Genomic DNA, 27,975 nt, shown 5'->3' on the forward strand with positions numbered 1-27,975 from the left:
TCCCAGAGCTCAGCGGCAGCAGATCGGCGGCGGAGGAGATGGCGTCCCAGCCGCCACCTCCCCCGAAACCCTGGGAGACCCGCCGAATTCCGGGGGCCGGACCTGGACCTGGACCCGGTTCTGCTTTTCAGTGAGTGCGGGATACTTCAGGCCGCGAGTTCGGTGGGCCGGAGCGGGGACTTGGCAGGAGGCGGTTGAGGCCGTTATTGGGGCGAGGTTCCCCTCCCCCTCCCACGCCCCCCCCCGGGGGCAGTTTCGGTGTCTGCGCGCAGCTTCGACTCCATAGCCTTTGGGAGCCACGTTCTCCGGGGAGGTCCTGGGTTCCTCTCCGGGTCCCAGGCTTTGGAATAAAAGGGGCGGCTTCCTGCCCCTTTCTGTTTGCAGGACACCGTGACAGTATCGCTTGACCCCTTTTAAAGCGATGGACTTAAAAATATTTTTTAAGAAGTGATAGATATGTTCATCTGTAGCGGATGAGAGTGACATTTGCCCAGTCCCGGCTCGATAGGAGCAAAGTCTCTCTGAAGCTTTTAACAGCCTCGAGGAGCTGGTGACGGCCCAGAAGGGCACTTTTACGCAACTGGACACTTGGCGTTGTTTTGCAGCGTAACTCAGCAGTGCTCTGGGCAGAGATTTGGAGAAGCAACCTGAAAGCGGGACTTCTAAATCTAAGGCCTACGATGGGCTTTGTGGGCTAATAGTGTGTGATTTTTCAGGCCTGTATTTTTGTTTTCGTGTTCATGTTTTAAATCAGTATTAAATGGATCTATAATTCAAAAAAGAAAGTTAAAATAGAATAAAAGAGAGTTTCACGCCTTGTGTGTTTTGTATTGGGTGGATCAGGATTTCTTAATTCAGATGATGAGACTGGAATGTCCCATAACCTAATACATAAAAGTCCCCAACATACTGGAATGTATTTCTCCTATGCTCTAAAATCTTAAAAACCTTTTATTGAAACGCTAAGATGCTTGAACATAATAGCTACTTAATAATGATAGATACTTAACAAGTAATAAGTTTTAATTATGCTGTTAAGCTTGGGTGACACTTTCTGCTACCTTTTTTATGAGTGATTTAAATTATTAAAAATTTAAACTGCTCTTTGGAAGATAGAGGTTTTATTCTTGCATCTGGTAAAGTTCTACTTATGTAAAAATAACCATTTACCACTCTTTTTTCATTGTGAATTATTTTAAATACGTAGAGACTGGTGGGGAGAGGAAGATAATGAACACTTGTGTGTGCATTCACTCCCAGCTTTAAGAAATAAGATTTTGCCAGATTTGCCTCCAATTTTTTAAAAATTAGAGAAACAGATAAACCCTCCCATTCTTCTTTCCTGCAGTAATTACTGTCTATATTTGGAGTTTAGTGTACCCAATAGCTTTTATACTTTAGTACTTAGATTTAGTACTTAGGTGTATGTTTGTGTGTGTGTATTCAAACTGGATCGTTTTTGCAAAATGTTTTTCTACTAAATATTATTTCGAAGTTTATCTTGTTCATAGATGTAGTTACAGTTCCTTTTAATTGTTGTAAGATAGTGTATTATAAAAAGCAAACTGTTTAGTTGTTCTGTTATAGGTATTAGAGTATTAGTTGTTATGTATTAAAAACCACTGCAATAAACATTCCAGTGCCTTCACCTTCTCCAGATTTCCAAGCGGGGGAGGGCTTTCTAATGTGTTACTAGAAGTGGAATTGCTTGGTGGGTATGCTAATCTTCAAATCCTGACTATTGCCAAGTTTTTCCCCAAAGTGGTTGTATATCAATTTTTACTTTTCACTAGCAAGGTAGTCTGTTTTTCTACATTCTTTGCAGTACTTGATACTGTGGAGTTGTAAAAAATAACTTTCCTCCCCGGCTGGATGGCTTAGTGAATAGAACATCGTACTAGCATGTTGAGGTTACAGGTACGATCCTCGATCAGGGTACATATAAGAAACAACCAATGATTGCACAACTAAATGGAACAAATAAGTAGAACAATTGAGTTAATGCTTCTCCCTCTCCCTCCCATCGCTCCCCCACCCCATCACTCCCACCTTTCTCTCTCCTCTATCCCCCCTCTCTCGTAAATTGATAGAAAAATTTAAAAAAGAAGTTTTCCTCCTACCTTTTTAAACTCTCATGACTGGGCTAATAATCCAATTAACAGAAACCGATTAACAGGAGAAAATGTACAAAATTGATTACAGATGTACATGTTGGGGTGCTATAAGAATATGAGGCCCAAAGACACATTGGACAGTTGAGGTTTATATGCCCATTGTGTACTAAGGAGAAGTGGTGGGGGATGTGATTTGTTTGGGACTTTAAAGGGCAAGAAGGCAATTCGTGTGGAGATGTAAAAACAAATGTTTGGTAAATGTTTGCTGGGCCATCTTTAACAATAGGATACTGAGAGCATTTTGACTAAATGGGTCTTGCCAGGTTCCTTCCTGTCTATCACACATTAGTTTATATTAGACTATAATTGTCTATGATATTTCCCTTCCTGGAGCAGATCCTCTATTAAAATTCCTTTTACCAGTGTTTTTCAATTGCTGGTCCACAAACCTGTCAGAAATTTTGTGCTGGTCAGCGAAAGAGTTAACCACCCCGTGTTATATGAAGATTATAGACCTTGTGATGTTAGTCGAATTTGCTTATACTCAGATTGATTTCTTCCTTAGCGGTCCCTAAAATAATTCTCCTATTTTCACTGGTCCCGAAGTATAAAAAGGTTGAAAACCTTTTTAGGGGCAATTAGGAGGAAGGTCAAAGTTTCTTTCTGAGTCTTCTGTTCCTTAATAACCAGCTTAAAAATCAATTATCCCAAAAGACTTACTTTGAGGTGGCAAAATTTTGGTTCATCCCAATGAGTTTTTTTAGTACTGCCAACCTAATGGCTGTGAAATATTTCATCTTTAAGTTATACTTCTCTGATTAATAGTAAAATTGAGCATGTTTTTGAATGTTTATTAAGCCATTTGATGAGGGTTTTTTTTCCGTTGATTGTTGGGGTTGGTTTGTTGTTTTTTTTTCCTCACTTTTTTATTTGCTTTATCTTTACTTAGCAGTTTGTAGGAGAAGAAAACTCAATTTGTACAGAAAACTCAACAGTACACACTTATCCCAGCTTGGTGACCAGTTCTTTAGCCTTGGCCTTTTCCAGCTTGGCAATGAGAGCCACCAACTTTGGACCCAGGACATTGCCTCTCCAGTGGTGCCAGATCTCATCATATCTATCATTGTAATTGGTCCAGATAGCTTCCACCAGCTTAGCTAGAGCTCCTTTGTCTTCAGAGTTAAATTGTGTGAAAGTGACGGTAGTACAGGTCTCCTGTGCACTAGATGCCCCAGCCTGGCCACCCCTTGATAATGCAGTAGGAAACCCCCATTTTAAGGCACAGGGCACGCAGGAAGACAGCTTGATGGGATCCACATTGTGTGCAGTCTCTACCAGCTGGACCTTCTTGTTCTCTACCAAGGTGGTGACGGTGTTAACCCCTGCTTGAAGGACAGGTGGCCTTTTGAGGGGGATGTTTGCTTTGCCAACCAGCAGCTTTTTTTCTCAGCCTGGGCCAACAATTTCTGCTGCTTCTCTTGCTTTCTCTCTGGTCTGTACTGTGGGCCAGCTTCAGCAGCTGAGTAGCAGTTCACGGTGGTCCAAGGCCTAGGTGAACTGGTTCATGTCAGGAGGCACTTTCAAATGTTTATAGAGGATAGCCCTTTGATACTGTGGCCAATGTAGTGGGTAGTTTGACAAAGTGGATGAGGTCCCTTTTGGGCTGGATGTCCTGTCCAATGCTGAAATTTTGGGGCCTTTTTACAGACGGGATTTACTACCTTCTTGATCTCCTGCTTCTTCGTGACAGCAGGGGCTGGGGGCCACCTTCTACCCCCTTAGCCTCTTTCCTTTTAGTGTCTTGGGTAACGGGAGGAGAGTCTTTTAATTTTAATATAGCCAAAATTTTCATATTCTTGGTGTTTTTTGTGTCTTGGTTAAAAAAAAAATTCTTTCTCCTCAGATCAGGAAATTTCTTCTCCATGGTTTCTTTTAAATGTTTTGTTTTTCACATTAATGTCTTTATTCCACCTGGAAACTGACTTTGCTGTACAAAATCAATGTGAAATAGGGAATCTAATTTCTTTCCAGGTACATTAAAAATTGTCCCTCTACCATTTATTCATCTATTCTATACTTGTTTATAATGCCATCTAGCTCAGATCAAGTTTTCCTAAATGCGTTGTTCTGTTTGGGGGACTTTACAATATATTCTGTTGGTCTGCCAATTATGCTAGCACCACACTGTCTTTAAATAAGTTTTGATATTTGGTATGTCAGAGCCTTCACACATTACTATTCTTCAGAATTGCCTTTGTTATGTTTAGCCTTTATTGAAAGATTTATTGGATTTTTATTAGAACTTTATGGGAACTTTTATTTAATGATTAAGTCCTTCCATCTGTGAATATTGTTTAAAGTACAATTGGCGAGGATTTTGACCTTATTTGTCTTAAATAATGTTTGTAGTCATCTCCGTGAAATCCTTTCTCATCTTTTATAAGGTAAAGATATTATATCCAGCATAATGCTGACTTAATTTGTTCTGATGGTTTAGTAATAATTCTCTTGTGTTTCATTTAGACAGTCTTTTTCTTCTTTTTTTTTTAAGGTTTAGTTATTGATTTTAAAATGTTTTGTTTTGTTTTATTTTTTAAATTCATTTATTCAGTTTAGAGGAGACAGAGACAGAGAGAAGGGAGGAGGAGCAGGAAGCATCAACTCCCATATGTGCCCTGACCAGGCAAGCCCAGGGTTTCGAACCAGTGACCTCAGCACTACAGGTCGACGCTTGATCCACTGCGCCACCAGGGGCCAGGCCTAGTTATTGATTTTAGAGAGAAAGAAAGGGGCGAGGTACAAGAAGCATTGACTCATAGTAGTTGCTTCTCATATATTCCCTGACCAGACAAACCCAGAGTTTCGAACCAGCGACCTTAGCACTCCAGGTCAATGCTTCATTTTTATTTTCATATGTAATTTTATTTTAATATGAAAATGTTTATTTTATCAGTTAACTTTCTACTGTTGAATCATCTTTACATTTCTCTATGAACTCTGCTTAGTTGTGATTATTTTGTAAAATACAATGCTGGATTCTGTTCTGATATTTTAAGATCTGTGCATAATGTTCCTAGGTGAAGTTGGCCTACACTTTTATTTCTCTGTACTATCATACTTTTCTGGTTTTGTATGGAAGTTCTGTAATTTACAGAAATTTTTCTGTTGAGTCTAATTTTTATTCCTTTTGTAGATAGACAGTCTTTTCCTTAGCAGCCTTTAAGATTTTACCTGATACTTTGATCCTCTGCAGCTTTATTACACTATGAGGGTAGGAGTATGCAGACATACATATGTACATTTCTGTTTGTTCCACCTGCTGAGTAACTACAGTGTTCATGATCCATACCCACAGTGTTCAGTCTGAGGATATATATTTTCTTAAGTCAGGAAAATTCTTACCAGTTATATCTTTAAATATTATTTGAGCACTATTCTTTCTCATATCTTTTTCTGGAACTCTTATTGAACATTGTATCAGAAATAGATTCTACTGCAAGTAACAATATCTGACTTACTGTGCTTTGGACTATAAAGATATTTATGATCACCCTGGCCAGATGACTGTTGGTTAGGGCCCTGGTCAGCAAACTGTGGCTCGCGAGCCACATGTGGCTCTGGCCCCTTGAGTGTGGCTCTTCCACAAAATACCACATGCAGACGCTACCTCGATAAGGTATGTACCTACCTATATATATATAGTTTAAATTTAAACTATAAAAAATTTGGCTCTCTTGCCTGACCTGTGGTGGTGCAGTGGATCAAGTGTCAACCTGGAAATGCCGAGGTTGCCGGTTCAAAACCCTGGGCTTGCCTGGTCAAGGCACATATGGGAGTTGATGCTTTCTGCTCCTTCCCCCTTCTCTCTCTCTCTCTCCCCTCTCTATAATGAATAAATAAAATCTTTATTAAAAAAAAGATTGGCTCTTAAAAGAAATTTCAATCGTTGTACTGTTGGTATTTGGCTCTGTTGACTAATGAGTTCGCCGACCACTGGGGCATCTTTCCCAAAGCACAGAGGTTGCCGGTTCGATCCCTGGTCAGGGCGCATATAGGAACAGATTGATGTTTCTGTCTCTCTCTTGCTTCCTCCCTTTCTCTCTCTAAAAATCAATAAAATAAACATTTATTTTTATTTTTATTTTATTTTTTTAATTTTATTTATTCATTTTTAGAGAGGAGAGAGAGGGAGGGGGAGAGAGAGAAACAGAGAGAGAGAAGGGGGAAGAGCTGGAAGCATCAACTCCCATATGTGCCTTGACCAGGCAAGCCCAGGGTTTCGAACTGGCGACCTCAGCATTTCCAGGTCGACGCTTTATCCACTGCGCCACCACAGGTCAGGCAAAATAAACATTTTTTAATGGTATTTATTGCTTAGTTAACAAGAATTGTAGAGATCTGTAAAGTCAACATTATCAAGGAATCTACATTTTTCTTGATGTATTTATTTATTTATTTATTTATTTTTGTCAGCTTTCTAACAGTTTTGGCCATCTCTATCTTATCCTCACTCCTTATAAAGGAATCTTTTTTTCCTCTTGCTGCTTTCAAGATTTTCTCTGTTTTTGGTTTTCACCAGGTATACTTTGTTGAGCCTCACTGTGGTTTTCTTTTGTTATTTTGGGTGGGATTCATAGAGATACTTGAATCTGATTTGATGTCTTTGATTAATTTCAGAAAAATCTCAGCCATTGTCTCTATAAATATTGCTTCTGACCATCATCTTTTCACTCCTTGAACTTCAATTACATATATGCTCTATATTTCACTCTACATCCTATCTTATACTCTTTTTGTTACTCATGCTTTATTCTAGGTATTTTCTTCTGAATTCTCTTCTAGTTTAATAAATATTTTTTAATGATATTTTTCTTTCAGGGTATCTACTCTGGTATTAAACTAGTCATTGAGTTTATGGTTTCAGGTGTTTGATTTTTCTTTAGTTTTAGAATTTCCATTTGGTTGTTCTTTATAGTTTCTATTTGCTGCTGAAAAATCGCAATCTTGTCTTTTTTCCTTGAATATATTGATCATAATTGTTTAAAGACTGTACCTAATAACTCCATTATTTATTTCCCCTATGAATCTCTTTGTATTGCCTGACGTTGCTCTTTTTTTAACATGTAATTTTGTCCTCACATAAGCCTAATTCTCTTTTTTTTCTTAAATGAAAGTTGGACATTGTATATAGACAATATAAAACAATTTGAGGCCTAGGATAGTATCGTCCTCAAGTGGGTTTTACTCTGGACAGACACCTTGGGCCCCTAGCAATTTAGGATCATTTGAATCCAGTCAAGAACTAAGCTTTGTTGAGCCCTGACCTGGTGGCTCAGTGAATAAAGCGTCATCCTGCACACTGAGGTAGCAGGTTGGATCCCCCGTCAGGGCACATATTTGAAGCAGTCAGTGAGTACACAATTAAATGAAATAACAAAGTGAACAACAAATTGATGCTTCTCTGCCTTCCTCTCTCTCTTTTTCTCTCTCTTTTCCCTTCTGCCTTCTCCTCTCTCTATCTTTCCCTTCCCCCTCCTCCTCTCAAATCAATGGAAGACAATTTCAGTACAAATCTTAAGCATGATGTCCACAGCCACAGGGGTTATTCTTGCAACTTTGAGGCAAGAAAAAAACCCTACGGAACAGTGTGGAAATATACAACCCGGGGAATTCCACTTCAAGTAATGGCAACCCTAGGTAATCAGACTAACCCTTGCACTGCAAACAGCTAGAAAAGCTAGAAAACAAGATAGAAAATTATCTGTTCAAAGCATAAGAGAACAATGCACTGAGGAATTCTGGAGCCAAGATCCAGGAAAAAGAGAAAACCCAGAGAGCCCACGTTGACATATTTTTCAAGGGACAAGGGCCAATTCTGGAAGAGATGGCTGATAAAATGAAAAGCTACACAGCAGTTTTAATAGATTCCTTGGGCTAGAAAGACAAAACTAGAGTTCAGAACCCTCAAAGAACCAGCCCAATGTGAACCCTCACACTTGAGACTGGAACCTTAAAGGGCCATATGCTAGTAGTACAGATAGAAGGTTTATAGGAAATAGGCTAATTCTTGTAGGAACTGAAACCACAGTTTCAGATAAGGTCAATTCTCTCTGTCCCTGTCTGACCTTCTCCCCCCGCCCCCCCCAAAAAAGAACAAAATAAACCAAGCAGAAACAGACTCATAAATGCAGAAAACAGTTTTGAGGATTGCCAGATGGGAGGGAGATTGGGGGCTGGGTGAAAAAGTGAAGGGATTAAGAAGTACAAGTTGATAGTTACAAAACAGTTATGGGGACATGATCTACTGCGTAAGGAATACAATATAATCAATAATATTGTAACAACTATGTATGGAACCAGGTAGGTAATAATATTAACTGAAAAATTTAATTAGAAAATTAGAATAATAAAAAAAGATGCTATCATCAACCATCAAGAAAATTAAATCAGAACCACAGTGAGGTACCACTTTGCATCCACTAGAATGAATATATCAAAAGGATAGGTAATAATTGGCAAAAATGTGAAGAAATACAGAACCTTCATGCACTACTGGTAGGAATGTAAAATGGTACAGTTACTTTGGAAAACAACCTGGCAGTTCTGCAGAAATTTAAATAGAGTTACCATATGACCCAGCAATTCCATGCATCGATATATATACCCAGGAGTTATGAAAGTATATGTCCACACAAAAACTTATACATAAATTTTTATAATGGCATTAGTTATAATAGTAAGTGGAAACAATCCACATAATGTAATTGAGGAATAAAAGGGAATGAAGTGCTGATGCATGCTGCAATATGGATAAACTTTCAAAACATGCTAAGTGAAATAAGCCAGTCACAAAATGCTATGTACTGTATGATTCCATTCAGTGCTTCAGTACTTGCAGGTTCTGTATGTATTTGTAAATTTACCTACTCACTAAAATATATTACTAACCCCAAAATCATTACTCATTGTACTTTTATGATCGTTTGCAGACATTCTTAGAGTGGTAAAGGATAGGAGTCATCTCTTAGCTGAGGTCGACAAAACAGCACTCTGGCTTCTTGTTTCAACTTTCATAGTGTAAACAGGGATCCTTTTCACAATTTACTTAGTGCCAGATTTTTTACATTTTTGTTGGTGATTTTGTTGTAAAATGGCTAAGCATAGTGCTGAAGTGCTGTCTAGTGTTCCTGGGAAGCATTGTGTTTCCCAGGAGCAATGATTCCATATATGCTAATTTAGTATTTGCAGTAACTTTATAGAATATAACTGTAGCAAATAGTAAAAATTGACTGGCCTGACTGGGCAGTGGCACAGTGGATGGAGCGTCAGCTTGGGACACTGTGGGCCCAGATTTGATGCCCCAGGCTAGCTGATTTGAGCGCAGGCTCTAGTGCAGGCTCATCTGTCTTGACCACGGGCTCAGCAGCTTGAGCATGGGAATGCGGCTTGGGTGTGGGATAGGGATATGGACATGAGCCCATGGTTGCTGGCCAGAGCCCAAAGTTTGCTAGCTTGAAGCCCAAGATCGCTGGCTTGAGTCCAGGGTCGCGGATTCGGTTGGAGCCCCTGGTTAAGGCACGTATGGGAAAGCAGTCAGTGAACAACTAAGGTGCCACAACTATGAATTGATGCTTCTCACCTCTCTCCCTTCCTTTCTGTCTGTCCCTCTCTCTCGAGGGGGGGGGGGGAGACTGTACATCAAATGCCCAGAATAGACAGAGTATTAGTTGCCTAGGGTTGGGGTTAGAGCAAGAAATGGGGAGTAACTGCTAATGATTATGGGATTTTTGGGGGGGATAATAAAAAATATCCTGGAGCCTGACCAGGCAGTGGCGCTGTGGATAGAGCATTGGACTGGGACGCAGAGGACCTAGGTTTTAAACCCTGAGGTCGCCGGCTTGAGCACGGGCTCATCTGGTTTGAGCAAGGCTCACCAGCTTGAGCCCAAGGTCGCTGGCTTGAGCAAGGGATGACTCGGTCTGCTGTAGCTCCCCCTCACCTCCCTACCCCCACCTCGGTCAAGGCACTTATGCGAAAGCAATCAATGAGCAATTAAGGTGTCACAAAGAAAAATTGATGCTTCTCATCTCTCCCTGCCTGTCTGTCCCTAACTGTCCCTTTCTCTGTCTTTGTCTCACACACACAAAAAAATCGTGGAATTACAAAAATGAAAAATCATTGCATTTTAAACTTTAAATGGGTGAATTTTATGGTGTGTGAATTTTATCTCAATAATAACTGTAAGTAAAAAATTTGAGGCCCTGGCCGGTTGGCTCAGCGGTGGAGCCTCAGCCTGGCGTGCGGGGGACCCGGGTTCGATTCCTGGCCAGGGCACATGGGAGAGGCGCCCATTTGCTTCTCCGCCCCCACCCCCTCCTTCCTCTCTGTCTCTCTCTTCCCCTCCCGCAGCCAAGGCTCCATTGGAGCGGGGATGGCCCGGGGCGCTGGGGATGGCTCCTTGGCCTCTGCCCCAGGCGCTAGAGTGGCTCTGGTCGTAGCAGAGCGACGCCCCAGAGGGGCAGAGCATCACCTCCTGGTGGGCGTACCGGGTGGATCCCGGTCGGGTGCATGCGGGAGTCTGTCTGACTGTCTCTCCCCGTTTCCAGCTTCAGAAAAATACAAAAAAAAAAAATTTGAGGGTAACGGATATGTTTTCAATATCAGTTGAATAATGATATAGAATTTTAAATTTTCAAAAATGGAAAAATGGTATGGCTTGTACGAAATATCTTTGTTTTTAGAAAATGCCATGATGAGGTATTTAGGAGTAATGTATCAAGTCTAAAAGTTCATTTCAAATGGTTTAAGCATTTTTAAGACTAGAGAGAGAAAGAGAGCAAATGTGGCAAAACAATAGCAGTTGATGAATCTAGATAGAGGATATAGGGATATTTATTTTACTTTCTTTTTTTCTTTCTTTTTAAGAGGCTGGCAGGCAAAGAGACAGACTCCCGCATGAGCCTTAACCAGGATCCACTCAGCAAGCCTCCTACTGGGTGCTGCTCTGCCCATCTGGGGCCACTGCTCCATTGCTCAGTGGAAGAGACTTCTTGCACATTTAGCATTGAGAATACATCTTTTGTTCTAATTTATTGGCCTATTTAGTTTTTGTTTAGCTGGTTAGAAAGCAGGACTGTATACATGGATACTAAATATATTTGTGTATGCCATAAATAGACAGCATTAAAACCAGAGAAGAGTAAAAGGAAAACTCTTATTTTTTCTTATTAAAAATTCACATTTAGCCTGACCTGTGGTGGCGCAGTGGGTAAAGTGTCGACCTGGAAATGTTGAGGTCGCCGGTTCGAAACCCTGGGCTTGCCTGGTCAAGGCACATATGGGAGTTGATGCTTCCAGCTCCTCCCCCCTTCTCTCTCTCTGTCTCTCCTGTCTCTCTCTCTCTCTCTCCCCCCCCTCTCCTCTCTAAAATGAATAAAAATAAAAAAAAATTTAAAAAAAAAATTCACATTTAATCCTCTATAATTTTTAAAGTAATATATTCCTTGCAATTTATGAAATAATACCAAGGTATATAAAGAAAAATAATCTATTAATAATATAAAATAGTATGTATATTAAATATTCACTAATGACAGACTCCAGTAGTGTTTATAACAGTACCTATTATGTATATGCTAAGCATTATAGTAGAAAATAGAGAAACAAGGAATACTCATACCTTTGAGGAGTTCACCTTGTGGAAGAGGCGGACATGAAAACAAATGGACAAAGAATTACAAAAATGACTTCTGATGATGGCATAAGTAATTTAGAAAAAATATATCTTACTAAGGACAAGTAGAAAAGCTAAGCAGAATACAAAAATATCTACTTACTTAAAGGCATTATAGAGCAAATAAAAAGATAAAGATTTATAAAATACAGATCCAGAAAAGATGGAAATCCACAAAGATGAGCATGGCATTTTGAAAACACTTTTCCCATAAGAGCTTCTGCTGATTCCAGAGTAAGCAGCTTAGATAATAAAAGCTAGTCATATATCATTTTTTACAGTCTTGAAGCATGTTGGAGTTTTGAGATCCTTTAAAAGAAAGTGCTGATAAATTACCCAAACTTTGTGTTTAGCCCTGAGAAAATACATCTAGATATGAGGTTATAAAAGAAGTAGACAGTGCCCTGGCCGGTCAGCTCAGTGGTAGAGCATCGGCCTGGCGTGCAGGAGTCCCAGGTTCGATTCCTAGCCAGAGCACACAGGAGAAGCGCCCATCTGCTTCTCCACCTCCTTCCTCTCTGTCTCTCTCTTCTCCTCCCGCAGCCAAGGCTCCATTGGAGCAAAGTTGGCCCAGGTGCTGGGGGTGGCTCCTTGGCCTCTGCCTCAGGCGCTAGAATGGCTCTGGTTGCAACAGAACAATGCCCCAGATGGGCAGAGCATCGCCCCCTGGTGGGCATGCCAGGTGGATCCCAGTCGGGCGTATGCAGGAGTCTGTCTGACTGCCTCCATGTTTCCAACTTCAGAAAAATACAAAAAAAAAAAAAAAAAAGAAGAAGAAGAAGAAGAAGTAGACAGACCTTTATAGGAGCAGAAGCCTAACTTCAATTTATTGTAATTCCTGAAATTAGATTAAGGACATCATGGATTATATAAGGTCTACCAGAAAGTTCTGTCCGTTTCTATCACAACAAGTTTCGACACGTAAGCACATGTTTATTTGGCGCATGTGTGCCTCTCTATTTTTATCACTTAATGTATACATACTGACGTAGCAAATTAAAACAAAGTTGATTCACATTAGTCTTATGTGTGAAGCGATAGTGTACCCATGTTTTTGTCCTTACAAAATTTTTTGAAGGGCAAAAAATTCAAAAATGAAGAAGATATCAAACAAGCACTGGTTCAATTTTTTGCATCAAAAGATAAAACATTTTTCAAAAATGGGATATAGCCCGCTGTTGGGTGCTGACTTCGGGGAGGGGCGAAAAAAAATGGGATATACAAATTGCCCTAACGCTTGCAAGAAATCATTAATAATGGCAATTATATTATTAATAAAGTTTATTGATGGTAAGAAAAATTTGTATCTTGTTTTATTCCAAAAACAGACAGAACTTTCCGGTAGACCTTATATATAGTAGCCTAGTAACCTGCCTGAAGCAAACTAGAGGATACTTCGGAAAACAATACCTACACCAAAACACATCTGGAGGAAAACATCATCCAGAGTCTCAAATTATTGCTACATCTCATATATATGTCTGACGCACAAGCAAAATCAAACAGTCAGACCCAGGAGGATATTAGATAACATAAATGGAAACTGATGACAACAGATGAAAAAAACAGATTCATAGGGACTCCAAGTAATGGAGTTACCAAGGAGACTTTAACTATGTTTAATATGTTGAAGGCAATAGAAAAAAAGATAAGGAATTTCCAAAACAAAAAAAGTGCAGTAACCAAAATTAAGAACTCAACAACAGATTATACAATGATACATAGAGATTTAATGACTTAGAACAGTGCTACTTGAAGTGTATTCTATAGCTGCTGAGAACCTGTGGACTGGCTGCTGTTTTTCAGCCTATGTTTAACAGTCTACAACAAGATAATGAAACTTGTGCCAGAATGTAAAGCAGCATTGACACTGAGCACAGTGTTTAGTTCAACTGGCAACTTTTTGATAGCAAAACTTTCTCTGTGAAGAAAGAATTTGTGGATTTACATCATGGTGTAAGCTCCTTATTTGGTGGATTGGCCTTTTGAATAGAAGTGACTAAAGGATAGTTGGGAAGAAAATATTCAGAATGAAGCACAAGAGACAAAACAGAACATAAAGAAAGGAAGGGAAGAGATTGAGAGGATGAAGTAAGATATAATTTACAAGTAGAAAAAATGAATAGTCTTATAATTATTAAAGCAGTGCTTCTCAAAAATATTTATTTTAATGGGCAATACTTTTACAAAATATAGTAAAAATATCACAGCAATGTCAAATTACTTAAACACTTAATCTCATGTTCTGTACTTTTCTTATTATAGATTGGTACAAATGGTTCATAAACTAGCACTGGTCCACGTCATATTTTAAGTAGCATAGTACTAAAGAAATTGAATTCATTATTAAAATCCTTTCCAGGCAGGCCCATATGACTTCACTGGTAAATGTTACAAACTTTAAAAAATATATATTGATTGATTTCTTTTAGAGAGAGAGGAAAGGTGAGAAAGAGAGAGAAACATTGATTTGTTGTTCATTGCATTCAGGCCAAGGACCTTGGGCTTCAAGCCAGCGACCATGGTGTTGTGTCTATGATCCCACGCTCAAGCCAGTGACCCCGTGCTCAAGCTGGTGAGCCGCGCTCAAGTCAGATGAGCCCATGCTTAAGCTCGCAACCTTGGGGTTTCAAACCTGGGTCCTCAGCATCCCAGGCTGATGCTCTGTCCACTGCGCCACCACCTGGTCAGGCCATTAGTTGATTCTTGTATGTGCCCTAACCGGGGATCAAACCTGCAAACTTGGAGTATCACGATGATGCTCTAACTAGCTAAGCTACCTGGCCAGGGCCAATTTTTTTTTCCCATTGATTTGAGAGAGAGATGCATGAACTCATTGTTCATTCCACTTAGTTCTGTTTTTAGTTGTGCACTCATTGATTGCTTCTCATAAGTGTCTGGACCAGGGATTGACCTCATGACCTTCACACACCCTGCGATGCTTTATCCACTGCACCTGACCAGGGCCCAATTTTATAAACTTTTAAGGAAGAAATAAACATACAAACTTTTAGAAAATAAGGAAATACTCCTCAATTCTTTATAAGGGACCAGTTTTACCTTGATATCTAAATCTAACAAAGACAGTAAAAGCAAATTAGGACATTTTCACTTATGAAAATAGATACAAAAATGTCTTCAACAAAATATTAGCAAACCAAATGAGGAATATATCGTGACTATTTAGTTTTACTTCAGGAATATAGGTTGACTTTAGCATTTGAGAATTAATATAATTTATCATATTACGAGAATAAAGGAGAAAAGTAATTATCTTGATAGACACTGAGAAATTATTTGATAAAGTTTAATGTTTATTCATGGTAAAAAAAAAAAAATCTCTTGGCCTGACCTGTGGTGGTGCAGTGGATCAAGTGTCAACCTGGAATGCTGAGGTCACCAGTTTAGAACCCTGTGCTTGCTTGGTCAGAGCACATATGGGAGTTGATGCTTCCTGATACTCCCCCCCCCTTCTCTCTTTCTAAAAATGAATAAATAAAAAAATTTAAAAAAAACTCTTAGCAAATATAAATGGAAAAGGGACTACTAAATTTACAACAGACCTACAGCAAACATAATATGTAAAGTGACCTGTTGAAAACTTTGAGATCAGGAATGAGACAAGGATGCCTGCTGTCATCACTATTCAAGATTATACTTCATGTCCTAGATGCAGCTTTAAATAACCAAAGCTGTAAGAATTGAAAAGAAATAAACCTATCAATATTTATACACAATATGACTGCAAATACTTCAGGTTCTAGAAAAATCTATGAGAAGAATCCAAAACAAATTAGATACAGGGACTATATTTTTTCAAATTAATTATTTCTACACAACAGTAACAAAGTGAAGTTTTAGAAAGCTACCATGTAACAAAATCAAAAATCAAAAAAATATAGCCCTGGCCAGAAAGCTCAGTTGGTTAGAGTATCGTCCTGAAGCACAGAGGTTGCCTGTTCGATCCCCAGTCAGGGCACATACAGGAGCTGACTGATATTCCAGTCTCTCTCTCTCTCTCTCCTCTCTGTCTCTTTAAAAGCAATACAAGAAACATTTATTTAAATAATTAAAATATATACATATAAAATACAGGACTAAATCTAAAGAAAGACTTCCATATAGAAAATTATAAAACATTATTGAAAGTCAATAAAGTTATTTTTAGAACTACTTTTGAGAAAAATCTTTAAAAGACCTAAATAAATGAGGCATATATTATATTTGTGGGTTGAAACCCTCAATACTATAAAAATGTTAATTACCTGAAATTAACCTGCAGATTTAGTGTAATCCCAGACAGAATTTCAATATGGTTTTTTGGGGGGAGAATTATAGAACATTATGTTCTGATTCTAAAATGTATACAGAAATGCAAAGGGTCAAATAGCCAAGACACTCTTGAAGATGAAGAACATTGTAACAGGACTTGTTTTATTGTATATTAAGATATATTATAAAACTATAGTAATTATGATGCCATTTAGGTACAAGGATGGAAAATGTTTAGCAACCAATCCTGAGGAAATGGACGAGTGTCTTAAAAAGAAACTACAAATTGAAGGTAGTACTAATAATGGCAGCCTAAGTAAATGAGAAAATAGAGTTCATTCAGCTATCTTAACGCATTTTGTCTTAATACTGAAATTCTAAGCAACTGGATATTGGAGGCTTAAAAGTTTTTTCTTGATTTTAGAAGAGATGAAGGAGGGGGGAGAAAGAAAAGAGAGAGAAACATTGTTGTTCCATTTATTGGTTGATTCTTGCATGTGCCTTGACTGGGGATCCAACCCTATAACATTTTTGTACTGGCCACACTTTAACCAGCTGAACTACCCAGCCAGGACAAGACTATTTTTTACTCTCAAGGTATCTTCAGTAGAATCTCATAACATTAATGTTTAATAGTTCATTTGAATTGAATCTATTGTGTATTTAAGTTACTATTTTGAATCTCTTTTGGTTTTAGATCTGCTGATTTGGGTCCTACTTTATTGACAAGACCTGGACAACCAACACTTACCAGAGTGCCCCCACCTATTATTCCAAGGCCAGCACAGCAGACAGGAAGTGGCAGTGTGAACACTTACAGACCTGCTTATAGCACATTTTCTTCCGGATATGGTGCCTATGGAAATTCATTTTATGGAAGTTATAGCCCGTATAGTTATGGATATAATGGGTTAAACTATAACCGCCTCCGTTTAGATGATCTTCCCCCTAGTAGATTTGTTCAGCAAGCTGAAGAAAGCAGCAGAGGTGCATTTCAGTCCATTGAAAGTATTGTACATGCATTTGCCTCTGTCAGCATGATGATGGATGCTACCTTTTCAGCTGTGTATAACAGTTTTAGGGCTGTATTGGATGTAGCAAATCATTTTTCCAGATTAAAAATACACTTTACAAAGGTTTTTTCAGCTTTTGCATTAGTTAGGACTATACGATATCTTTACAGACGGTTACAGTGGATGATAGGTTTAAGAAGAGGCTCTGAAAATGAGGATCTATGGGCGGAAAGTGAAAGAACTGTGGCTTGCCTTGGTGCTGAGGACAGAGCAGCCAACTCAGCAAAATCTTGGCCAATATTCTTGTTCTTTGCTGTTATCCTTGGTGGTCCTTACCTCATCTGGAAACTGCTGTCTACCCACAGTGATGAAATAACAGGTAAGAGTAAGAGAAGGGGTTCAGAAACCACGTAACAACCTTAAATTTCAGGAATGTATTTGTTAAATAACATTTTTAAATTTATTTGTATTTTGATCCAGTTGTATTTTTAGTTAAGAACTTCAAAACTGGAAGAGAAATACATAGCAAAAACAGGCTTGTTGACTTGTTCATTGTTCATTCAGTATAACAGTACACATTACATAACTACTGTTTATAAGGTACTGAGCTTGATGCTGTGCAGTATATAAAGATACATAGGACATAATCCCCCTGTTTTTCTAAAACATTGGCAAGAAGGTGGGTAAGACACATATACAGGTAACTGTAATGAGGCACAAAGAGTGTGGTAAGGAATATAACAGTGGGGGAAAGATAAGATGTATTGGACCTTTTTTAATATACAAAACACTTCAGATACTTTGTGAATTTTATCTAATTTAATTCTTACAATAACTCTAGGAGATAGGAATTATTTTTTATCTTACAAGTGACAAAACTAAGGTTCAAAGAAGTCACTTGCTCAGGGTCACATCTTTAATAAGGTAGAGCCAGAAACAAAACCAGGCCTGTTTGACTGTTAAGTTCCTATTCTGTCAACTGGTCAGAGAGCTATGTCAATTTAGAAAAGTAAAGCCTGAGCTGTGGTGGCACAGTGGATAAAGCGTCAACCTTTAATGCTGATGTTGCCAGTTCGGAACCCTGGCCTTGCCTGATCAAGGCACATATGGTAGTTAATGCTTCCTGCTCCTCCCCCCTCTTCTCTCTTTTTCTCTCCTCTAAAATAAATAATAAATTAGAAAAGTAAAGCTAATTTATTTTTCTATTGGTATCCAGGAAGTGGCATTTAAGTTAGATTGTTGTGTGTATGAGAGAGAGAGACAGAGAGAGGGACAGATAGGGCCAGACAGGAAGGGAGAGAGATGAGAAGCATCAATTCTTTGTTGCAGCTCCTTAGTTGGTCATTGATTGCTTTCTCATATGTGCCTTGACTGGGAAGGAGGGGCTACAGCAGAGTAAGTAACCCCTTGCTCAAGCCAGTGACCTTTGGGCTCAATCCAGCAACCATGGGGTCATGTCAATGATCCCACACTCAATCCAGTGACCCCGTGCTCAAGCTAGATGAGCCCACGCTCAAGCAGGCAACCTCAGGCTTTCAAGCCTGGGTTTTCTGCGTCCCAGGCCAGTGCTCTATCCACTGTGCCACTACCTGGTCAGACTTGTTAGATTTTGGAAAGACAGGTAAAATTTCACCAGTTAGATAAGGAAAAAAAGACTGTCAAGCAGATGAAACAGCTTGAAAAAATATACATAGGCAGGAAATATATTTTTGTTCAACAGCTATCCTATAGTGTAGAATAAAGGGATAATAAATAAGGTTGAGAAAGAGGTTGAAGATCTAATAATGGAAGATCTTAATCTTCATTTAGTAAGGAAAGGTTTTTTTTTGTTTTGTGTGTTTTTTAAGCAGTTTTATGACATATATATAAACAGTGTTCTAAAGAGGTCAGTCTGTCTCAAGTGTTTTATATACAGCTAGTGCTTGACTTACAACCACGATTGGTTCTGACAGACCGGTCGTAACACGATTTGGTCGTAAGTTGAGTAGGCTATATGTACCGTACTGTGAAAGTCATATTTTATCATAATTTTCTTTCATTATTGTTATATATTATAATTTTCTTGTTCATTTTATGCCATTTGTATCATCTCTACACCATTTTGTTTCTTATTTTTACATTCGTCAGGTTTAAGTAAAACACTGCATTACCAGTACAACTGGTTTAATATTTGCAAAGATAATTTCCTCTTGGTAGACATCTTGGGAGGGGTTTGATGAAAAATATTCAAGACACAAAACATAAATTGCTGTACCAAGTCTGGGATACAGTTGAAATGGTGCACACGGAGATGGTAGTGCTGCCGGAAGCTGGTCTGCACTGTTGTATGCCCAGCTGGGCAATGCTTGCACTGCCAGATGTGGAGCAGTCGTGGCTAGTGATTGTGGTTGTAAAGTCGAATGGTTGTAAGTTGCATAGGTCGTAAGTCAATCAATATTTGTAGATCAGTGCAGATTAAAACAGGTTGAAATTGGTTGGAAAGATTTATAGGAATTTTGGGTTGTGGTTACCTTTGTATTCCCAAAAGCTAACAACCTGCTTGGAACATAAAAGTCATTCATTCGTAGGCCCTGGCCAGTTGGCTCAGCGGTAGAGCGTCGGCCTGGCGTGCGGGGGACCCGGGTTCGATTCCCGGCCAGGGCACATAGGAGAAGCGCCCGTTTGCTTCTCCACCCCTCCTTCCTCTCTGTCTCTCTCTTCCCCTCCCGCAGCCAAGGCTCCATTGGAGCAAAGATGGCCCGGGCGCTGGGGATGGCTCCTTGGCCTCTGCCCCAGGTGCTAGAGTGGCTCTGGTTACGGCAGAGCGACGCCCCGGAGGGGCAGATCATCGCCCCCTGGTGGGCGTGCCGGGTGGATCCTGGTCGGGCGCATGCGGGAGTCTGTCTGACTGTCTCTCCCCGTTTCCAGCTTCAGAAAAATACAAAAAAAAAAAAAAAAAGTCATTCATTAGTATTTATTAATTTGGGGGCATTAGTTTGATGTTTTTATATTTGACTGGATAAAAAATAAAAACTTGAACTAGGGTGCATGAAAAGCAGGATAGGTATTCAGGGGTCTTCAGGTTATGACAGTCTCGACATACGACATTTCGAAATTACGATGCTCACTCCCATAAAATCTTTAAAAAATTGAGACATGAGTGATTTGACTTATGCCAACCGTAGTCAGTTGTACTTACTGACTACATGGGTGAACTAGTTTGGTTGCACTCAGCAGAAGGATACACAGTAATACGGCTTATGAGTGAGGGAGTTGGCATCCCCCAGTACACTTACCTACTCCATTTTGGACTGGTAAAAGTGCAAGTGTTCCATTTGTGTTAGGCTAGGGTGTGTTCAACCTATACCGAAATTCGGGTTACATCACTGTCGTAGGAATGAAACTGTGTCATAACCTGAGGACCCCTCTGTAATGGAGTCAACAAATTTAGTTACTGGCTAAAGGGGGTACATATAGAAAAGGAGTAATCAAAATGCCCTATACCCTTATATTTATATTTGTGTCATTCTAGAAATACCTTATTTCCCCATGTATAAAACTCCTCTGCCCCGAAAAATTTGGGGTCTAAAAACTGGTGTCTTATACAGTGATTGTAGATTTTTTTAACTTGCATTTCCCACTTTTTTGCGCTCATTGTCGAAGACAGTGATTTGTCATCAGACACAGATGAGGACAAGCTAATGGATGGGAGTTTTGATGCGGAGTTGTATGAATTTTATGATGAATAAAATTTGAGTTTGGCCAGGCAGTGGTGCAGTGGATAGAGCATCAGGCTGGGATGCGGAGAACCCAGTTCAAGGCCCCAAGGTCGCCAGCTTGAGCGTGGGCTCAGAGGTTTGAGCAAAGCTCACCAGCTTGGACCTAAGGTCGCTGGCTCGAGCAAGGGGTTACTCGGTCTGCTGAAGGCCCACGGTCAAGGCACATATGAGAAAGCAAGCAATGAACAACTGAGGTGTCGCAGTGTGCAACAAAAAACTAATGATTAATGTTTCTCATCTCTCCGTTCCTGTCTATCCCTCTCTCTGACTCTCTGTCTCTGTAAAAAGAAAAAAATGAGTTCAATAACTTTATGTAATGCATTCTTTTTTTTTTCAAATTTCAGACTCCAAAATTAAGGTGCATCTTATACATGTGTGTGTCTTATATATGGAGAAATACAGTAAATGTTTTATTCATTAAGTCAATATTTTTGAGGCCTAGTATGTGCCAGACATAGTTCTAGGAGCTTGGGATATATAGTGAATAAAACATTTTAAAAATCCCTGCCCTTGTGACTATCTAGTCTGGGAGACAGCACTAAGCAAGTAAAATATATACAGTTGATCTTTGAACAACATGGGTTTTGAGTTTCGAGATCCATTTATATGCTGATTTTTTTTCAATCAATACAATCATCCGTTTGTATCTTCAGGTTTCGAATCCATGAATTCAACCAACTCTGGATCAAAAACTATTTTCTCATTCCCAACCATGGATGAAAATTACTGTTTTTCATTTATTGTTAGTCAAATTTGCAGATACAAGGGCCAACTGTAGAGTCAAAAGATAATACATGAACTTTGGACTGCATGTTGGTTAATCCTAACCCCTGTGTTGTTCAAGGGTCACCTGTAGAAGTAAGAAGGTAATAAGTGCCATAGGAAAAATAATTAAAGCAGGGAAGAGTGTTGCAGAACCAGAGTGAGGAAGTGGGGTTACAATACTACACCAGTCAGGAAAAGCTGCTTTTAAGAAGGTAAGAGATTAGGCCCTGCAGCTATTTGACGAAAGTATTTAAGGTATAGGGAACAGCAAAAGTGCAATGGTATTTAAGTGGTAGTGTGCCTGACCCGTCATGTGAAGAGTGAGGAGCCCGATGGGAAAGGAGCAAAGTCAGAGTAGGAGGAGATGAAGGAGGGAAGAGTACAGTGTTTTGGGACCTCCATACAAATGCAAAGGAAATTTCCATATTTCAAAGTCCATTGAACTATGCAGTTGAGAAGTTTACACTTAATGTTCACTTGGAAGTGATTAATCTCTAATGATGTGGTAAAAGTTAATACAAAAGAAGAATTTAACAATTCTATTTGTCTTCTTATGGATGAATATTAATTCATCATTTAATTTAAAACCACAAGTTCAGTAGATTGATATCAGGATTTGTCAGTACCTATCTGTGTCAAAAAACATTCAAAGATGAAATACCTCAGATCTCAATATGAATAAGCATAAACAGATAAACTTGATATGATATGATGATAGGAAGCACTACATTTGAACCCCAAAATATCATTCTACCTCCCAAAATCCCATTCTTCTCAGTAGTAGACCTATATTATAAAAAAAACCCTCAAACTTTTTTACATTTTATGTTTTGTCAAAAAATTTCTCTCATTATATGAGAATCTTCAATTTGCCTCATGACTGACTGCAAAGCCTAAAATATTTACTTTCTGACCCTTTATAGAAAAACAATTTGCCAGCCTCTGGCTTAAAGTAAGGGAGCTAGAATTTTGAGCTTGAAGAAGGAGGAAAAGTTCATAATAGATATCCTAGTGAACATACTGTTGATTTTATTTACATCATCTTAATTATAGAATTTATTTGAGGGAGTGACTCTTCTTGGCAAATAAATTTATGCAGTTTGTAAACCATAGCCAGTGAAATTTTTTCATTTTTCTTTTTTAAGTTTTACTGACCTAATCTTAATTCTTAATTTGGTTTATAGACAGCACCAACTGGGCAAGTGGTGAGGATGACCATGTAGTTGCTAGAGCAGAATATGATTTTGCTGCCGTATCCGAAGAAGAAATTTCTTTCCGTGCTGGTGATATGCTAAACTTAGCTCTCAAAGGTAACAAAACATGAATAATTTGAAATTATCTGTGAAGTTTTAGACTTTGTAAATGTAGTTTTAAAAGCTGCAACAAAAGATATTGGTTATTGTTAGTTGACTCAGAAGTAGTTACTAGGATTTCTGTTTCATATCTGTTTAGAACTTTCAGATCTGGGTGGTGGGGACAAGTGCCCCAACAAAGTTGTTTCAATAATATTTCACTGAGATAAGGAAAGAGTTTGTTTCTAACTCTGTTAATCCTCACAAAAAACAGGTAAACACTAAGTATAATAAATCCAGCACACCAAAGAAATTAACTAGTGTCATTTAAATATCCCTTTCCTTTGATTGCTGGGGTTGTTATTGCTTTCCTTTTTACTTGAATAATGTTTACTTCAGAAAGTTCAACACAAATATCTTAAGAATTACTGTCATGAAGTATTTGGACCAGGCCATTAACCATTTTTAATGGCTCCAGGCAAAATGGCTTTTTTCAACTATCCCAGGAATGATGATCAGAATTTTTGTTGATTTACAAAAAAGATCTATTCTATTTGTGAGGATTCAGGTTTGCTACAGTCACATTGTTGGTAAAGATACTACTAATAATAACCACTATCCTTTATAGAATACTTACTAAGTACGAGGCACTATACTTTACATATTTTATTTAACTCTTAATAATGCTGTGAAGTGCAAACTGTTATTATATTGTCCCTGTTTTAGGAACCAGAAAGCAAAAACTCAGAATTCTGAGTAAACTATCCAGTATCACAAAACTAAGATGAGTGGAACTGCACTATGAACTAATGTTTATCTGACTTTGGAACCTGTACTTTTAACCACTTTAGCTGTTTTCTGTGTGATTTATTAATACAACTTTTAGCCTATAAATGCTTTTAGTTGTTCTTTACATAAGAAAAAAATACCTTCAATATTCATATCAGTACTTAATATGTATATTAAAAATTTTGTATGAAATTTGCTAAATCTCTGCCACATTCCTTCATACACAAACTCTTGGCTTCTGGGCATTCGTTATATTCGTTTTCTCTGAAAATCACACCTTACTATATTGGATTTCAAAAGAATAATTTCTTTATAAGATTTATTTTTAGAGATAGGACCAATACAGATAATAGTTTAAATTAATCTAGAATAAAAATTTCTTTCAGTTACATTATAATAACTCAGAAAACATGTTATAGCTCAGATTATTCTTCTGTGAATATTCCTCTAACACTTTAGTTTTGCTTCTTTGTTTTCTTCCATTGCTCAAGTGTAAAGTACTATATTTGCACATTTAGAACAAAATCAGTGACAGATATGGTTGATTTGTTTTTTCTTATTCTATAGCATATTAAACATTAAAATGATACATTATTCCTAAATTATAATGTTGAAGTAAAACTCTAACAGTAAAACAGCTTTTTAAAGATATGGATAAAGTAGGGAGAATACCAGATGCAAAATTGAATATATAGAACAATCTTTCCTACTTTAAGCTTAGGTTATTGCCTTTAATGTTTTGTCATATGGTTAGAGATAACAGAGTTTTTAATTTTAGCCCATTTTGAATTAAAATTAACATTCACTGTTTTCAGGATTGTTCATCACAATCACATAGAATGACTTTTATATATATTTTGACCAAAAGTATGTAAAGAAAGCTGGCTCGTGTGAAAGTATACATTTATTTACTATGCTTATTACCCCATGACTTATCCTATTGAGAAGAATTGAGAAATTCATTTACCAAATTCTGATTTAAAATATGAAAGACTGATGTTAGTTTTCAGCAGATATAAACTGTATGCTCTTCAAGCTTGAAAAAATCTTGAGTATAAAATGTATAAATTATAAGAAGGGATCCTAGAACTTTTAAGCCTGTCATCATTTGAGGTTGAAAATATGTGAATATTATACTACTTGTTTATATATTTTATTATAAAAGTGTAACACAGATTTTACTTAATACTGTATTTTACCATCAGTTTTCTGTTGGACCTCCAAAGTATGTTGTAATTACAAAGCTGTCTTTTCTTTTATCAGAACAGCAACCCAGAGTACGTGGTTGGCTTCTGGCTAGTCTTGATGGTCAAACAACAGGACTTATACCTGCTAATTATATTAAAATTCTTGGTAAAAGAAGAGGTAGAAAAACTCTGGAATCCAGTAAAATTTCCAAGCAGCAACCATCTTTGACCAACACAACACTAATTAAAGGAGCCACAGCTGCTGATTCTTTGGATGAACAGGAAGCTGCCTTTGAATCTGTTTTTGTTGAGACTAGTAAGGTTCCAGTTGCACCTGATTCCACTGGGAAAAGTGGAGATAAACAAGATCTCTGAAATCTTCATGTTTGCCTGCAGTTGAACTATAGAGTACTTGTTAAAAATTACTTCTTACAAAGAAACTATTCTACAATCCAATGAACTCATTCATTAATTGCTATTCCAGGTATTTTGCTGCTAGAAATTGTTAAAGTTGTACACTAGTATGTTGGTCTAGTGACCTGGTTACATTTTACAACTTATTGGACCACAAGGATATTTGTGTCATCTAGATTTTAAGATGATGGAAACTGGTATATTCATCTTATTTAAAACCCTGTGTTTGTTGAAGGAGTAAGAGTGATGAACTACAGAATATACTGTTTGCTACAGTTGGGATTGTTAATGTTTTTTTAAATTCTACATTGTCTCAGAATCCTCAGAAATTGAGTGCTAACATAAGAACAGGAAAAGCTAATTTTTTTACTTTAATTATAGTGAGTAATAAAATTTTTCTGATCTCTATTACAGTCTTGGGTTTATTTTAGGCAATATGTTTTTGCCCAATAACAATTGATACTGTTATCTTTTATTGTATTTTTTAAAATTTATCTTGAAAAGGTCATTAGAAGCATTGTGAAAGAGATGGTTCTAGAGCAGCGATTTTTAACCTGTGTGCAAATCAGTTGAAATTTTTAAACATGTAATACTTCACTGGGGCACTGACTTTTCCCTTAGAGTGTCATAAAAAAGTAACAACATGATATGCCAAGATAGCAAGTTTAATCCCCATTTAATCTTAATGGCACATACAAAAATCAAACAACAAATGCATAATAAGTACAACAACAAATCAGTGTTTCTCTCTCTGTCCCTTTCTTCCTCTATCTCTCCCTCCTCCATCCATCTTCCCCTTCCTCTCTCCCTCCTTCCCTCCATCTCCTTCTCCTTCTCTCTTTCTCTCTCAAATCAATCAATAAAATTTATTTTTAAAAATGATAACAGTTAATACAATAGCCATTTGCTGTGAATGAATCAAAATTATACCTGTTATTTTGTCAGATTGTCAAAAAAGTCATATTTTCGTGTGCTGCAGAATTTTAGTAATTGGTGTATGTGTGCCATGAGATTAAAAAGGTTGAAAGTCACTGTTCTAGAGTGTTATTTAGCCCTAATTGCTTTTCCTGCTACTAAAAAGGCTGACATTATCTTTCTTACAGATTATTTCCATTTCTTCTGAGGATCAGAGAACTTTTTTTCCTTTACAATAGGACTAGTTTTCATCCTGGATGAATCAGGATATAGGAAAGATCTACTCTCTTTTTCTCCAACCAGGATTCAAGTCCTTTGAATTTGTGCTTAATGGTATAATTCTTACAGGAATGATTTAAAATCTTTCCGTAGAGTCTCTGCTTCTAATGTATAACTGCTTCTTAAAAGTCCATATCCAGGCTCTTCATGGAAAATACACATTTTTGGCCCTGGCCAGTTGGCTCAGCAGTAGAGCATTGGCTGGGTATATGGATGTCCTGGGTTCAATTCCCGGTCAGAGCACACAGGAGAAGTGCCCATCTGCTCTACCCTTCCTCTCTCATGTGTGTGTGTGTCTTTCTCTCTCTCTCTCTCTCTTTCTTTCTCTTCCTCTCCTGCAGCCATGGCTCAGATGGTTCGAGCAATTTGGCCCCAGGCTCTGAGGATGGCTCCATGGCCTCTCCTCAGGTGCTGAAATAGCTTCAATTAGAGCAACAGAGAAGTAGCCTCAGAAAGGCAGAGCATCACCCCCTAGTGGGCTTGCTAGGTGGATACCAGTTGGAGTACATGTGGGAGTCTTATCTCCCTGCCTCCCTGCCTCTCATTTAATAAAAATAAAAAGTATATATATATTTTTATATTGTTTTTACTATTTAAGATTATCAGTAAAATTCTGAATTGCCATATAGCATGTAATAATGGTGGTATTTGACTTGTTTTTTGTTTAATGACTTTAAGTGCAGTTAAATTTCAATATATTGAATATTTTCACAAAATATTTGAAAATTTGCATACATTCTATGATCATACTACGAAATAATACTGTCAGAAACAAAGGTGTACTAGAATATATTCACAGGTATTATTGAAAATTTGCAATATTTTGATAAAGATTTTGATTAGTATTTTATTTTTCTTTTCATAGACTCTATGCTCACCAAATAAGTAATTCTAGAACAGTTCAGACTAAAACTTATAGGTACCAAGGCCCTGGCTGGTTGGCTCAGTGGTAGAGCATTGGCCCGGCATGTGGAAGTCCCGGGTTCAATTCCCAGCCAGGACTCACAGAAGAAGCAACCATCTGCTTCTCCACCCCTCCCCCTCTCTTTCCTCTCTGTCTCTCTCTTCCCCTCCCGCAGCCAAGGCTCCACTGGTGCAAAGTTGGCCTGGGCACTGAGGATGGCTCCATGGCCTCTGCCTCAGGTGCTAGAATGGCTCTGGTTGCAACAGAGCAACGCCTCAGATGGGCAGAGCATTGCCCCCTGGTGGGCATGCCGGGTGGATCCTGGTTGGGCACATGCGGGGGAGTCTGTCTGCCTCCCTGCTTCTCACTTTGGGGGAAATAAATAAATAAATAAATAAATAAAATTTATAGGTACCAAATATGATATATACTCAGCATAGAATTTTACTAAAGACTTTTTGGGAATTTTTCTTTTGAAATGACAATATAATAAGTAACATATCATTTAAAATAATAGATGTTGATCCTGTGCAGAAAAAA

The 27,975-nt window shown here is 38.1% G+C and overlaps 2 protein-coding genes and 1 pseudogene across 2 annotated transcripts in view; 2 read left to right on the plus strand and 1 right to left on the minus strand.

The window, feature by feature from the left end:
- Positions 1–27,960, plus strand: PEX13 (peroxisomal biogenesis factor 13). Its single transcript, XM_066267202.1, has 4 exons — positions 1–130; positions 16,817–17,511; positions 22,840–22,965; positions 25,000–27,960. The coding sequence occupies exons 1-4, from the start codon at positions 39–41 to the stop codon at positions 25,296–25,298; spliced, it is 1,212 nt and encodes a 403-aa protein (XP_066123299.1). The 5' UTR covers positions 1–38; the 3' UTR covers positions 25,299–27,960.
- SANBR (SANT and BTB domain regulator of CSR) overlaps positions 10–27,975 on the plus strand; it is a 108,795-nt gene continuing 80,829 nt past the window's right edge. The window contains exon 1 of the mRNA XM_066267200.1: positions 10–130. The gene's annotated coding sequence lies outside the window, so the exon portion shown is untranslated. The remainder of the gene's footprint in view (positions 131–27,975) is intronic.
- Positions 3,117–5,454, minus strand: LOC136328621 (large ribosomal subunit protein eL8 pseudogene; annotated as a pseudogene).

This window comes from Saccopteryx bilineata, chromosome 3 (assembly GCF_036850765.1).
Source record: "Saccopteryx bilineata isolate mSacBil1 chromosome 3, mSacBil1_pri_phased_curated, whole genome shotgun sequence".
NCBI lineage: Eukaryota > Metazoa > Chordata > Mammalia > Chiroptera > Emballonuridae > Saccopteryx > Saccopteryx bilineata.